This window comes from Carassius carassius, chromosome 9, assembly GCF_963082965.1.
Source record: "Carassius carassius chromosome 9, fCarCar2.1, whole genome shotgun sequence".
Taxonomy (NCBI): Eukaryota; Metazoa; Chordata; class Actinopteri; order Cypriniformes; family Cyprinidae; genus Carassius; species Carassius carassius.
This window is the reverse complement of record NC_081763.1, coordinates 13,426,688-13,442,714: the sequence shown is the minus strand read 5'-3', so window position 1 is coordinate 13,442,714 and position 16,027 is coordinate 13,426,688. Positions and strand designations below refer to the sequence as shown.

Below are 16,027 nucleotides of genomic sequence, written 5' to 3'. Positions count from 1 at the left end.
CTCATTCACTCCAGTTATTTTTTTTATTGATTTACATTCTACATTTCAATTTTAAAGGACTTGGTTTGCAAATACATTTGATTACTGTTTCAAAAAACGCGTTTTATTCTATAATTAAAATACAGACCGTGTGGAACGGAGTCAGTGTACAGAGATGTCTAGCAATTCATGCTTATTTGGATAAGATATATAAAAGCACTCAATATTCACATAGATATATATGCATATGAGTCTAAATGCGATCAGAGCAAACCTTCTCATTCAGTCTTTTGCATTATGCGTTTCTCTTAGAGATAAAGTGAGAGAGATACTAGAAAGAGAGAGAGGTGCTGATGGGGGGAGTTGGCAAGCACTCGTGCCCCCCTCATCTCTTCGTGCACGACTATCTCCTCCGCAGTGCACTGCTGGACAGCGCTGAGTGCGGAGTACTGGACAGTGCAGGACAGTTAGCGCGCATCAGCGAGGGCACGCGCTACCGTACAGTCCTAAAGTCCCAATCGCCAGCCGCGCACGAGAGCAGCACCTACATGGAGCTAATATGAACTATCTGAGGGCTGATCTTCACTTCACGACTCACACTTACAGATTTACAGTTTGAGAGGAAAGGGACATATCAGACATGGACACCTTGGTGTGGATCTGGATTTGTGGAGCGGTAAGTGTTTGCATTAGTTTAACGCAAGTTCGCACAGCGATAATCAGCTGGAATGGGGTGAATATATAGGTTAATTGAGATCAGGTGAAGCCCTTCGGCTCGCGTGATGCTCCGGTTATGATGATGCGGATCTGAGGAGCGCCGGTGGATTCGGCTGAACTTGTTTTCGGTCTGTGGTAGTGATGACTAATCTCGGCTGCTCGGTGTCTGGAGAACAGGTGTCAGACTTCCGTGCTCTTTTAGTCTTTTAAAATGAACCTACACGTTCAGTGTGTTTATTATCCCAGAAAATAGGCTAGAGTCAGTGCACAGAAATGTGCGCCCAGCTGTAACCAAACTTTCACGTCAAGTTTCCGCAGTTAAATATGAGTTTGTCGAATTATTCGACCGGTTTCAATCGTTGCCACATAGGACTAATAGCTTATTTTAGCAGCCCATTTTACTATCTGTGTTTTTACAGTGCACATATTATAATGACTTACAGGGGAATCACAATTTTGAAAACGAATTTCTGTAGGTAATTTTAAGTGCATCTTCAACAACCCAAAATTGTCTTTGGCACATGCAGTCAAACGCCTTAATGTGTTTTGTAAACACTAACGTTTTTTTTTGTGATATATTTGCGATATTTAGATCTACAATTAAATCATACGCAATTACATTATTTATGTTTTGTAAATGTTCGGTATCATAATGATCGGAAATTGCTTCTGTTGGCATTATGGTTACATCCTCGAGCAAACGATTTATGTTCGCGAGCGCCAGGTGAAAATGCATGCCCTGAGTAACTTTTGTTGATACTCATATTTACCACACACACACACACACACACACACACACACACACACACACACACACACACACACACACAAACGCACACACACACATATATAAATGTGTGTGTGTGTGTGTGTGTGTGTGTAAAATTAAAAGTAGGCTACAAATGTTATGTTGTAAGATCCTTCACCTCCAGGGAAACACATAATTCGTACCCTGTGCAGGTATTTAGACCGACAGGATGGACAATAATGTGCAGAATTCATCACAATAAGTATAATAAGAATTACCAATATAATCATAGTTTTCACCAATTAGTATAATTATTCTTGCTGCTGAAAATCATAAAAATATGATGCATTTAGATATTTGTACTTGAAATGATCTTTTGGCAGTGTAGCCTACTCTACCTTTTACAGTTAATCACTCTAAATGGTCCATAAACTCCTTCATATTTTGCCGCATGTGGAGACTACAGGATCTCAACGTAAGAAGTTTTCAAAATCTTGTCTTTTAATTTTTAATTAATTTATTTTTTTTGATGATTACAGTGGTGCCACATTGGAGACAACTATCTGTGGTATTTTTGGTGTGAACTTATCATGGTACAAGTTTTGTAAGGGATACGTCTGATGCTCAGGGTAAGAAACATGTGACCCTGAGGGTCCCCTACTGAGCGCCCTATGTGACCCTCACCACCTCCAGTCTCGTGTGACGCGGGCCAAATCAATTTAAGCATGCACATGCTCTTGACTAAACACAATTACATCGTGACCTCTTTTCAGATCTGATTTGCAAAATGGCGAATGGAGCCAGCAGTTAATTTTGATCCAGGTGAAGAATCTCCGCTGACACATGAGCCAGGAGCGCTCCGTCTGGATGTGATCTTACAGCTGTGTGAAGGTGCTATGCTCCTGGTGCACTTTACAAGATATCTGGCAGGGACAGAAACAGCCTAATTGGTGTTGAAAAAAGTAATAACATGTTGGGCCTGGATGTTTGACGGTATTAAAGTTCAGTAGCATTTCCTGGCAGTGCTGTACGGACAGGTGCAGATCACTGAAAAGCACAGTAATGATAGGGGCTAAATAGCCTACAGTATGTAAATGAGGACAAACCAAATAACCCATTATTTTATTTTCCAATTGAGTACATTACTTGACTTGACCAAAGGGAAATATTGTCAGATTTGACACATAAATTTAGTTCCCAAACTACAGCTAAGTAAATCCACAGACACTCGTACACACATACTCTTTGTTTAGATGTATTGAGCATCGGCCATGCTCCATACTGGGGAGTCCATTAAAGCATGCCAAGTTAACTCATCGGCACGCTTACTCAAGCGAATGCAAATTGAGAGAAAAAAGAAAGGAAGACAGCCAGGGTTTGACAAAACGGGAGAGAGAGAGAGTGAGAGAGTAAATGAGGGGGTGAGTTGGCTGCTGTACTGGTGCATCTGTTTCTGAATGAGAACGAGAAAGGATGTGGATGAGAGGGGAGAAAGAGGAGGAGGAACGCAGAAAGAGGAGTCTTAAAGGGCAAGAGAGTGAATGAGAGAGAGACTAGGAAGGTGGATAAGATTAGGAACAAGAGATGATGTTTTAGGGAAAATGTGTAGGAAATGAGAGTTTGCTTTGACTGTGGGGAGTCTAGATGGTGATAACCTGACCAGATTTTATGTAATTGTTACAACTTGTAACATGCTATGGTTTCTATTAAAGCATGTTTGTGTGAGCGAGAGAGAAAGAGGATATGCTTATTCATAATGAATGCAACAAGAAAAATGTGCCTTGGGTTTAATTACCCTGTGTGTGTGTGTGTGTGTGCACGTATGCTTGTTTGTCATTGTGTCTTTGAAATGCTCTGGAATCCACAGGTTAATGAATGAATCTGTTCTTCTTTTCACAGCTATATTAAAGTGAAATGCATCTACAAGGCCCACTTAGTCCTCAACAGTAGAGTTCCAGAAGTAAAAATGCCATTCATTTACACCACAGAGGAATAGATTTGAATGATATTGCATAAACCTTTCAAAACAAACATACCCTGAGCTCAGAGATTAAGATACGATAAATGTTGCTACAGCAGTCACACGTCAGAGTCATTTCAAGTTCATTTTTATTTTTGATTGAACTTCTGCACACAATTCACAGCACTTAATTGGATTAGTTCTTTAAAAAATAAGTTAGGCTATTTTCACACTTTTTTTTTAAATCAAGTTTTGTCATGTTATATATCTCTGTTGGCTTTGATTCATGTCTTAGGACACTTTAATGTAGAAACTGAAGAATTCCTATGGAGGAAATGAATGAGAAAAAATTATTCCGCTGTGGATGGTCACTGCTATACGCATAAAACACATCACATATTAGCACTAAGCATGATAGAATGACCAGACTGAAGTTATAGAGAGAGTAGTAGTAAATTATTAATATTAAACTAGTACATTAAATCAAAGCGAAGTCTGTGTCCTCATTAATGTGTTACAGAATACCACGGGAGGCTGAGAAATAACAGAAAGACAGTTTATTAAGGCACAAGCAAAGGAGCAGGTAGTGCTGGGTAGAGTGATGAATGGCAGTGATGAATGGATCCGTAGTAGCAGGGTGGAGACGTCAGAGGAGGGAGGTGTACCACACACACGCACGGGGGAGGCTTGGAGCTTCGGGGAATCGCTGGAGAGAGGTAAGTAGAGGTAGAGTTAGTCCATAGAGTTAGCATGCAGGTAAGACCTTGTCGCGAACGAGACCGGACGTTGACTGAGTGCGTGTGTGTGGTATTTATAGTGCCGATGTGATTGGATGGTGTAGAGGGTCAGGTGGAAGTGCTTAGTAATCAGGTGAGGGCGTGCGTTGTGAATGAGTGGAGGTGGAATCTGGCATGTTTGTAACAGTACTCCCCTCCCCACGGCCTGCTCCTGAGGGCCGAGGACCCCGGCGACGTGGTGGACGTCCTCTTCCTCTCGGAGCTGGTCAGTTAGGATGATTGGAGTGGAAGGTGTTTAGTAAGTTCGGATCCAGGATGTCGTTGCGTGGGACCCATGAACGTTCCTCTGTACCATATCCTTCCCAGTCCACTAGGTATTCAGGTTGTCCACCACGCTGCCGGGAGTCCAGGAAGTCTCTTACTTCATAGGCAGCACCGTCTTCTAGGAGGAGTGGAGGGGGGGGGCTTCGTCTCGCCAGGTTCTGTGGAGGGAGAGACAGAGGGATTGTGAGGTTTCAGGAGAGACACATGGAAAGTGGGGTGAATCCGGTACTCAGGAGGTAATTGCAGTTTGTAAGTGACCGGATTGATCTGCTGAAGGATGGTGAATGGGCCAATGAATCTGGGACTTAGCTTGCGGGAGGGCAGGCGCAGGCGGATGTCCCGGGTGGACAGCCAGACCTTCTGACCGGGTTGGTAAGTTGGGGCCTCGGATCGGCAAAGGTCGGCTGTCGTTCTGTGCCTGCGTAGGGCCCGCTGGAGTTGGTGGTGGGCCGCGTCCCAGACCCTCTCGCTCTCCCGGAACCAGTAGTCGATGGCGGGGACATCCGAGGGTCCACCTGACCAGGGGAAGAGTGGAGGTTGGTAGCCGAGTACGCACTGGAATGGAGTGAGTCCGGTGGTAGGTTGTCGCAGGGAGTTCTGTGCGTACTCGGCCCACCCTAGGAACTGGTTCCAGGAGTTCTGGTGGCCGTGAAAGAAGGTACGGAGGAAGCATCCAATCTCCTGGACCTTCCTCTCTGTCTGCCCGTTCGACTGGGGATGGTATCCGGAGGACAGACTGATGGCCACACCTAAGAGTGAATGGAAAACCTTCCATACCCGGGAGATGAACTGAGGACCTCTGTCTGAGACGATGTCTTCTGGGATGCCGAAGTACCTGAAGACATGGTTAAATAATAACTCGGCCATTTCCATGGCCGTGGGCAGACCTTTCAGGGGGAGAAGACGACATGACTTAGAAAATCTATCCACTATGACAAGAATGCAGGTATTATTATCTGAAGGAGGAAGATCAGTAATAAGATCCACCCCTAGGTGTGACCACGGCGATTAGGGATGGGCAGAGGATGGAGCTTGCCTGATGGTAGATGGCGTGGGCTCTTGGAGATGGCGCAGTCTGTACATCCATTCACGTACCTTCTGACATCCGAGGCCATGTTGGGCCACCAGAAGCGTTCCCTAAGCAACGAGAGGGTTTCATTGACCCCCGGGTGACCAGTGCCAAGAGATGTGTGAGCGGAGTGAATGAGTGGAGTGCGCTGTGTCCTGGGGATGTATTGGTGTCCAGGTGGGCAACCCGGCGGGGTGTTGGTAGCAGGATCGGTTGGAGGAAGGGTCTCGGCAGACCAGGTAATGGGGCTGATGATGACCTTTTCTGGGAGAATGGTTTTGGGTTCCTCGAGATTTTCTTCGGGGGCGTGACACTGGGACAGGGCGTCAGCCTTCACGTTCTTTATCCCTGGGCGATATGAGATGGTAAAGTGGAAGCGGGTGAAGAATAGTGCCCAGCGGGCTTGTCTCGGATTTAACCTCTTGGCAACTCGAAGATACTCCAGATTTTTGTGATCCGTGAGAACCAGAAAGGGGTGTTTGGCTCCCTCCAGCCAATGCCTCCATTCTTCCAGGGCCAACTTGATGGCCAGCAGCTCACGGTTGCCGATGTCATAATTTACCTCCGCCGGGTTGAGCTTCCGGGAGAAGAAGGCGCATGGGGGGAAGCAACTGGGATTCCCCTGCTGCTGAGATAAGACCGCTCCTACTCCGGTAGTAGAGGCGTCGACTTCAACGACAAAGGGTCGGTCGGGGTCAGGATGGACCAGGAGTGGAGCGGTCGTAAATGCCTCTTTGAGGGCGTTGAAGGCCTCTGTGGTGGCTGGAGTCCAAGAGAGTGATTTCGATTTATTTCGGAGGAGACTAGTGAGAGGGCTGGTGATGGTAGTGTAGTTCTGGATAAATTGTCTGTAGAAATTGGCAAAGCCAAGGAATCGTTAGAGTTCTTTGATGGTGGTAGGAGTCGGACAATTTCTTACAGCATTCACCTTCCCCTCGTCCATCCGGATGCCACTGCTGTTGATGTTCTAACCAAGGAACTGCACTGAGGGCTGATGGAAGGAGCATTTCTCGGCCTTGAGGTAGAGCTGAAAGGCCCTCAGGCATTGCAGGACCTCCGCAACGAGGTGACGATGTTCCGCTAGGCTCCGGGAGTATATGAGGATATCATCAATGTAGACGAGGACGAACTTATGAAGGAACTCCCGGAGCACCTCATGACTAAAGTCCTGGAAGACGGAGGGGGGCATTAACAAGTCCATATGGCATCACACAGTACTCATAGTGGCCAGTAGGGGTTATGAAGGCAGTTTTCCACTCGTCCCCCTCTCGTATCCGGATGAGGTTGTAGGCGCTGCGGAGGTCCAACTTGGTGAAGACAGTGGCACCACGAAGATGTTCCAAGGCAGCTGGGATGAGGGGAAGTGGGTATAGGAATTTGATGGTTATGTTGTTGAGAGCCCGATAATCGATACAGGGTCGTAAGCCTCCGTCCTTCTTTTCAACAAAGAAGAAGCTCGAAGCAGCAGGGGATGTAGATGGACGAATGTAACCCTGGGCCAGCGCCTCCTTGATGTATTCCTCCACGGCCTTCTCCTCCGGAATGGAAAGGGGGTAGATCCTTCCTTTAGGCACTGGTTCACCCGGCAGCAGATCGATGGCACAGTCCCACGGCCGGTGTGGAGGCAGCTTGGAAGCCCTTTTGGGGCAGAAGACGTCACTGAAGGGGGCGTAGCATGTAGGGATGGAAATGGATTGGTTTTCCACTGGGCTCTCAATAGAGGTAGAATAAACTGGAAGAGGTGCAGGGGAAGGTTTGGCTGGGACAGGACAACCAGTGATGCAGCTCTGAAACAGGAATCGCACCACTTCAGGACTTCGCCTGTTTTCCAGGAGATGACAGGGCTGTGCTGCTCCAACCATGGGCGCCCTAGAATTACGTCAGTGGTGGATTCCTCCAGAAACAGCAGATGGATCTCCTCGTGGTGGAGTAGTCCGGTTTGGAGGGAAATGGGACCCACACTATTACTTACACATCTTCTACTCACTGCCAGTTATTGTGTGGTCCTGCTAGGTTGACGGCGTTGCCGTGGTAGCGAGTTTGAGTTGAAGGCAGAGGGCGCCAGAGATGAAGTTGCCGGCTGACCCAGAATCGAGGAGGGCGGAAACTGGAAGAAAGAGGTCAGCGGCAGTAAGTGTCACAACAGTGGTGAGTGGTTTCATATGGTACTTCGAAGGGAGAATGGCACTCACCATGGGACGAGGAGGACGGACGGGGCATACAGTGATGATATGCCCAGGGGATGCACAGTAGAGGCATAGATTCTGGGCCAGCCATCTTTGTCTTTCAGCCATCGAGAGTCGATATGAGTCCACTAGCATGGGTTCGTTGGCTGGTTCTGGGGAGCTGACGGCCTCTGGTCGGCAGACTAGCGAGGTGGAATACGCCTGGCCCTGGTGCTCTTCTAAGCTGGATGAACCTTTCAAGTCCGATGGTGTCCTCGTATGCAGCGAGATGCAACCGCACTCGAGGTTCCAATCCCTGACGGTAGGTAGTCAGCAAGGCCTGTTCGTTCCATCCACTGGAGGCCGCTAGAGTCCTAAACTGAAGAGCATATTCATTGACAGACATTTTTTCCTGTTTGAGGTTATACAGCTTCTCACCAATTGAAGAGTCCCAAGCTGGTCTGCCAAAAACTTCTCGGAAATGGTCGATGAAGCTGGAATAAGACTGGATAACTGGGTTATTCTGAGTCCATATTGAATCTGCCCACAGAAGTGCTTTACCTTGCAGTTGAGAAATTACGAATGCTACCTTGGATCTCTCGGTGGGGTATAAGTGCGGTTGCATCTCCAGGACCAGCGAACATTGAAGGAGGAAACCGGTGCACTCCTCCACCGAACCAGAGTAGGGCGCCGGCCTGGCCATGGGACTGGCGTGTACAGAAGGTGAGGAAGTGCTGGGATCGTTGGCGGAAGTGCTCGCTGGTGTTGGGGATGCGGGTTGAGTAGCGAGTGTCCTACGTAGTGCATCAACCAGGTCTTGAAAGGGGTCCGTGAGGCTCATGCTTGTGCCAAGCGGTGTTGGTCCGGTCTTCTGTTGCAGAATACCACGGGAGGCTGAGGAATAACAGAAAGACAGTTTATTAAGGCACAAGCAGAGGAACGGGTAGTGCTGGGTAGAGTGATGAATGGCAGTAATGAATGGAGCCGTAGTAGCAGGGCGGAGACGTCAGAGGAGGGAGGTGTACCACACACACGCACGGAGGAGGCTTGGAGCTTTGGGGAATCGCTGGAGAGAGGTAAGTAGAGGTAGAGTTAGTCCTTAGAGTTAGCATACAGGTAAGACTTTGTCGCGAACGAGACATCTTAAACACACAACACACACACACACAGACACACACACACACACACACACACACAATAAATGAATGAAAATGTATTAAAAAAAGACAAAAAAATATAGTTTTTATTTTATATATATATATATATATATATATATATATATATATATATATATATGTATATTTCATGTAGTTTATTTTGTTGTGTATAAACTAAAATTTATTCAAATTAGAAAGTTTATCTAAAATGGAAATGTAAATTTAGCATTTAACACTACTGGCTCCAAGATTTTTTTTTTTTTTTTTTTTTTAAGAAACAATAAATCCTAAAGCTTAAGATTTTTTTGGGTTGTACCATTCATCAGTGTTTGAATCATTATCAATAATCAGTATTGTTCATTCAGTATTGTTCAATTTAGTGTTATACATATGTTATCATATTCAAACATTCATAATCTCTCCAAGTTTACTGGGTTTTACACGATTTGATTCTTTTGTGTGGGTTTACTTAGTGAACTCTCACATTTTCACATGTGTCCTCCAAAATGACGCACAACCTTATCAGTTTATATGTGAGGAGATCCATTTATTCATGAACCTCTCACAAAACGATTGTTTGACAAACTACTCAGCAAACTACTTTCTTTCACTGCTGCTTTCTGATGGTTTGGAGAACAATTACGCCGAGTCACCTCTGTCATTTCAGAATTATACAGAGGCGAGCAAGTGCAAAAAGTATCAAGCAAATGTAAAAAAAAAAACTGCATCCATTTAGGGAGTAGTGAACAGTCAGCAGGTTCACGGTGTAGAGGCAGGCAAAAGTAAGAACAATTTCACCACTTGCCACATGTTTTTGACCCCTTGGGTTATTGACAATATTCAACAAACAGATCAGGAGCTGTTAAAGATGAAGTGCATAGTGGAAAGGTAGGGCTAATAGATGTCTTGAGTAAAGAGGGTCTGTGGACTCTGATCTGTGAGACCTCGATGTGTAACTTTTGTGAATTTGTACCTGTGACAATACAAGAGAAACAGCTGGACATGCAGTAGACATATGTATAACTGTCTGTCTCATCTTGCTCTACACACCCCAGCATTTGGACACACCAGTGAAATGCAATCAGCATAATATACTGTGATGCAGCTGTTACCAAACTGTAGTCTCCATATGCGCCAAATATGAAGGAGTTTATGGACCATGACAGGGATTAACTGGAAAAAGTTGAGTACACTGCCAAAAGATCTTTTCCAGGACAAAGAAATAAATGCATAATATTTTTTTATGGTTTTTAGCAGTAAGAATAATTATACTAATTGGTGTAAACTATGATTATATTGTCCATTATTGCCCATAGTCCTGTCGGTCTATGATTAAAAAGTTTTGAGTAAACTTAAGTTCAGAATCAGTTTTCATGAATCTTAGCATGTCCTGTCCTCTGTCTGCTGTCACAAATTAAATATGCAATATTTTTTTTATGTTTATATATATATATATAAAACACTTTAATTAACGTATTAACATTAAAATATCTCAGGGGATTTATGGGTAATTGGAGAACCTGTGGACCCTTAGAGAGATGGAATAATAATGTCTATCTGTTCTTTCTGTAGCTTGGATTGGTGTTCGGCTCTAAGCTTGAGCAGGCCATAGACGAGGAGTGTGAGTCGGGCAATTTCACTCGAGGTGGAGAATGCTGTTTGCAGTGTCCTCCAGGAGAGGGAGTGGCCAAGGAGTGTGGGGCCACCCAGACCGAATGCGGTCAATGCTTAGACAGTGAGTACAATTTCTCATATACACAAACAGTACTCACATGCAAACACACTTAAACGCATGTAGGTCATGTAACACATAGAAGTGTGCATGCACAAGCATACTTCATGTTCTCATAATCGTCCATGCATATGCACACACAAATTCCCACCATCACAATCACTTACTTTCACACAAATACATATATTTACACATATTTAGTCTCTCACACATATACACGTATACTTATTAACACATAATTATGTTCTCTTGCTCCCTCACACATGAACACATATATAACTCAAAGAACAGGCAGAAAGCTGAGAGTAATTGTACGATTAGCTGGTTACGATATATATGAGCTGCTGTGTGTGTGTGTGTGTGTGTGTGTGTGTGATGCATTAATTTAGGCCAAATATTCAGCTCTACAGCCTATGAGGAAAACTAGAAAGAGAGGAACAGAGGAAAACAGGATGCGATAGATGGATACAAATGGAAAGACACACAATGTTGCCATTTTTAAACAATATAAATTATATAGTTAAAAAATGTGGGGTCTGTAAGATTTTATAAATAAGTCTCTTATGATCAACAAGGCTGCCTTTTTGATTGAAAATACAGTAAAAACTAATATTAATATAACTGTTTTTTATTTCAATTTGTTTTATGTAATTTATTCCTGTGATTTTTTTCCATCATTACTCCAGTCTTCAGTGTCACATGATCCTTCAGAAATCATTCTAATATGATTATTTGCTACTCAAGAAACATTTCTTCTTCTTATTATTATTATCAATGTTGAGTTGTACTGATCAATATTTTTGTGAAGAAAATGACTTTTTTTCAGAATTCTTTGAAGAATAGAAATTAAAAAAATATAGTATATTCTTTCCATTCACCAACATATTTAAAAACTGCACTGGCACATTTGGAAATGACAAGACACATTTTGTTCACCTGTTTTACAGCAGGTCTTATTCTTTTGTTGTGTTTCCTAAAGGAGCTCTATCCTACTTTCTGTTCTCAGTAAGATAAACGCTCACAGAGAGAAGCACTTAGGAAGACAAGCCTGAAATAGAGAAGGTCTTATTTCTTGTTTCAGGACAGGACAATTTACATCAATATCCAAACTGGGTGATTTTTGTTTTTTCAAGCTGTGTGGGATATAAATAAAGATGGTGGTCGGTGCCGATAGCCTCCTGGTTAGTACGTCGACATATTGAGCAACTGTGCTCACTGCGACTCAAGCTCGAATCCTGCCATAAATATAACTTAAAGAAAAAATAAATAAATTTGGTGAATGCTATATTAGAAAAGGCCTTTGGTCTTTTACCCAGTGTTGGCAAAGACACACACACACACACACACACACACACACACACACACGCTCGCATGCTTCTTTCATGCATCCTCGCCCCCTTTTCCCCTACTCAGTCTAGACACATGCATACATCAGCAACTATTGAAATATTTAGTTGTCCATTTTTCTGTTCCCCCTTCCCTCACACACACAAACTCATGGCAATGTGTGTGTGTTCAAAATCCGAGTCACACAAACCTCTCACCATCGAAGCTACTGTCTCATTCGCCATTTCTACACATATCAGACCAATGTCTTTGAATCACACACACATGCTAGCTGACAGCTTTCCATTGATTACTTTGGTTCATTAATAAAGCCTGAGAGCTTGAAAATGATCTTGTAGCTCCACTGGTAGAGTTTGATAGTTACTGTAGGAGACATGCTGAACTGGAATCAGTCAGTGTGTTATTTTAGAAAGAGCTGACTAATAACTGATGGGGATTTTTGAAATAACTACATTAGATAATGATGCTTAAGCACAGACAACATCAGATGCCCTAACCTAACCAGACTGAGACTAATACAGCCCTTATTCATCTGAAAGAAAGAAAGAAAGAAAGAAAGAAAGAAAGAAAGAAAGAAAAAAAGAAAGAAAGAAAGAAAGAAAGAAAGAAAGAATATATATATATAGAAAGAGCTCAATGCTACTGAACATTTAGGCAGAACTCAGGACTGGAGCCTTTACTGTTTTTATTGGCCTATATGCAGCCGCTCTACCGTTCCATGCAACTTTGATTTATTACTTTAACAGTATTATAACCGAAACAGTCATACTAATAAGGAACAACTGAATTGAGAAAACAGATCAAGACATTGTAGTTTGTTCTGATAAACTGATATGGTTGTGATTATAGATCAGAATACAGTGCATTACGCAATGGACGTTTTTCCTCGGCCCATTCAGTATTAAGTTACTTTTATGAAATCTTTCTAAATGTGCCAGCAAAATATTGGCAAACAGCCCTAGTTACAGTTCACCTCCAGCAAATGACAGTCAAGCAGAAAAGCAGCTCTGAACGAAAAGCGTAAAAAGATCTCCTGCACCTGGCTGATTTGTCTGTAATTGTAAAAGGATAAAATCACAGAGACTTGGGCTGATGACGTCACAGGAAGACACACCGCATGAGGCAGTATGAGGCTTTTTCCGTTTGCCCTCCTGACAGAAACGGTTGTGTGTGATGAAGTTATTTATTATGTGTGTAAACAGTCATCAGCAGAGCATGTGTGTGGGTGGGTGGGCGCTCTGTTGTTTTTGTTAGTGTTGTGATATGTGTTTATAATTGGTGCAGGGACGGCTGCCTTCAGGTGTATCCCTACAAACACCCGACTGGTGCTCTGTTCATCTGTTCACAGTTGAATGCACATGCTCCATACAAATGCCAAAAAAGTCTTTACTCACTATGAAGATGAAATGTTTAAAGGAAACGCAAACAAGAAGGTAAACATTCAAGTCAAACTATAGAAGTAATGAAAGTAAGATGGAGATCAGACAGCAAAGGGCCAGGTGTTCCTGTCTCAATGTCAGGTATATAACAGTAAACACAAAGCACACAAACATCGTCAAACACTGCATATATCTGTGTGTGTGTGTGTGTGTGTGTGTGTGTGTGTGTGTATGTATATGTATATGTATATATATATATATATATATATATATATATATATATATATATATATATATATTTTAAGGAGACACTGCCTCCTTGGAGGGAACACCTCTGATATATATATATATATATATATACACAGTACAGACCAAAAGTTTGGACACACCTTCTCATTCAAAGAGTTTTATTTATTTTCATGACTATGAAAATTGTAGATTCGCACTGAAGGCATCAAAACTATGTATTAACACATGTGGAATTATATATGGAATTATATACATAACAAAAAAGTGTGAAACAACTGATAATATCTCATATTCTTGGTTCTTCAAAGTAGCCACCTTTTGCTTTGATTACTGCTTTGCACACTCTTGGCATTCTCTTGATGAGCTTCAAGAGGTAGTCACCTGAAATAGTCTTCCAACAGTCTTGAAGGAGTTCCCCGAGAGATGCTTAGCACTTGTTGGCCCTTTTGCCTTCTGTCTGCTGTCCAGCTCACCCCTAAACCATCTCGATTGGGTTCAGGTCCGGTGACTGTGGAGGCCAGGTCATCTGGCGCAGCACCCCATCACTCTCCTTCTTGGTCAAATAGCCCTTGATGCCTTCAGTGTGACTCTACAATTTTCATAGTCATGAAAATAAAAAAAAACTCTTTGAATGAGAAGGTGTGTCCAAACTTTTGGTCTGTACTGTATATATATATAACAGACTGCCTAAAGCATATGGTGTGTTTGGTGGGGGGGTAATTGAGAATAAATGAGGAAAGTCACGTGAGAGGAGGCAATGCCTCCATTGAGATATGATTGGATATGACTGGTTATGTTCGGCTGTGATTGGTTCATGTGATAAAGCACGCCTCTTGTGTTTGTGTGAATCAGTCTGAATGAAGAATATAATGGCGTTAATGGAACTAATAAAAAAAAAGGAAATAAACCACTCACTTGTAATAAATTCTTACATCAAAATAAGATTTAAAATGGCCTGAAAACATGATATGAGTGAGTTTTTAGAAAGTAATCATTTTAAAGTAAATCTCTGTGTCTGTGACCAATATTTACCGAGCTTTGATGACTGATAAACTGAAAAAAAAAGTTACCTATAAAAAGAATAGCTGAACATGTTCACAAATAAAATATATTTTACATTGTTTCTGCCTTGAGTTATTATTTTGAAATAAATGTAAAGTGCTTAAAAACACTTACTTGATGAGGTTCATACTTGGCTTTAATAAATTCAAACCTGATTCCAAAAAAAAGTTGGGACACTGTTCAAATTGTGAGTAAAAAAGGAATGGAATAATTTACAAATTTCATAAACTTATATTTTATTCACAATAGAGTATAGATAACATATAAAATGTTGAAAGTGAGACATTTTGAAATGTCATGCCAAATATTGACTCATTTTGGATTTCATGAGAGCTAACAAAGTTGGGACAGGTAGCAATAAGAGGCCGGAAAAGTTAAATGTACATATAAGGAACAGCTGGGGGACCAATTTGCAACTTATTAGGTCAATTGGCAACATGACTGGGTATAAAAAGAGCCTCTCAGAGTGGCATTGTCTCTCAGAAGTCAAGATGGGCAGAGGATCACCAATTCCCCCAATGCTGCGGAGAAAAATAGTGGAGCAATATCAGAAAGGAGTTTCTCAGAGAAACATAGCAAAGAGTTTGAAGTTATCATCATCTACTGTGCATAATATCATCCAAAGATTCAGAGAATCTGCAACAATCTCTGTGCGTAAGGGTCAAGGCCGGAAAACCATACTGGATGCCCGTGATCTTCGGGCCCTTCGGGACGACACTGCATCACATACAGGAATGCTACTGTAAGGGAAATCACAACATGGGCTCAGGAATACTTCCAGAAAACATTGTCGGTGAACACAATCCACCGTGCCATTCGCTGTTACGGATAAAACTCTATAGGTCAAAAAAGAAGCCATATCTAAACATGATCCAGAAGCGCAGGCGTTTTCTCTGGGCCAAGGCTAATTTAAAATGGATTGTAGCAAAGTGGAAAACTGTTCTGTGGTCAGTGCATGTGGCATGGGCAGCTTACACATCTGGAAAGGCACCATCAATGCTGAAAGGTATATCCAAGTTCTAGAACAACATATGCTCCCATCCAGACGTCGTCTCTTTCAGGGAAGACCTTGCCTTTACCAACATGACAATGCCAGACCACATACTGCATCAATTACAACATCATGGTTGTGTAGAAGAAGGATCCGGTTACTGAAATGGCCAGCCTGCAGTCCGGATCTTTCACCCATAGAAAACATTTGGCGCATCATAAAGAGGAAGGTGCGACAAAGAAGACCTAAGACAGTTGAGCAACTAGAAGCCTGTATTAGACAAGAACTTGTCTGCTCAGTCCCCAGACGTTTGCAGACTGTTATAAAAAGAAGAGGGGATGCCACACAGTGGTAAACATGGCCCAACTTTTTTGAGATGTGTTGATGCCATGAAATTTAAAATCAACTTAT

At 42.7% G+C, this 16,027-nt stretch overlaps 1 protein-coding gene across 1 annotated transcript in view; it reads left to right on the top strand.

Moving 5' to 3' along the window:
* The first annotated feature begins 353 nt into the window (after positions 1-353).
* The window catches only part of LOC132148566 (tumor necrosis factor receptor superfamily member 16-like), a 43,436-nt gene continuing 27,762 nt past the window's right edge, over positions 354-16,027 (top strand). The window contains exons 1-2 of the mRNA XM_059557257.1: positions 354-655; positions 10,429-10,591. Of these exons, the coding sequence (XP_059413240.1) occupies positions 620-655; positions 10,429-10,591 (199 nt within the window). The 5' untranslated portion in view covers positions 354-619. The remainder of the gene's footprint in view (positions 656-10,428; positions 10,592-16,027) is intronic.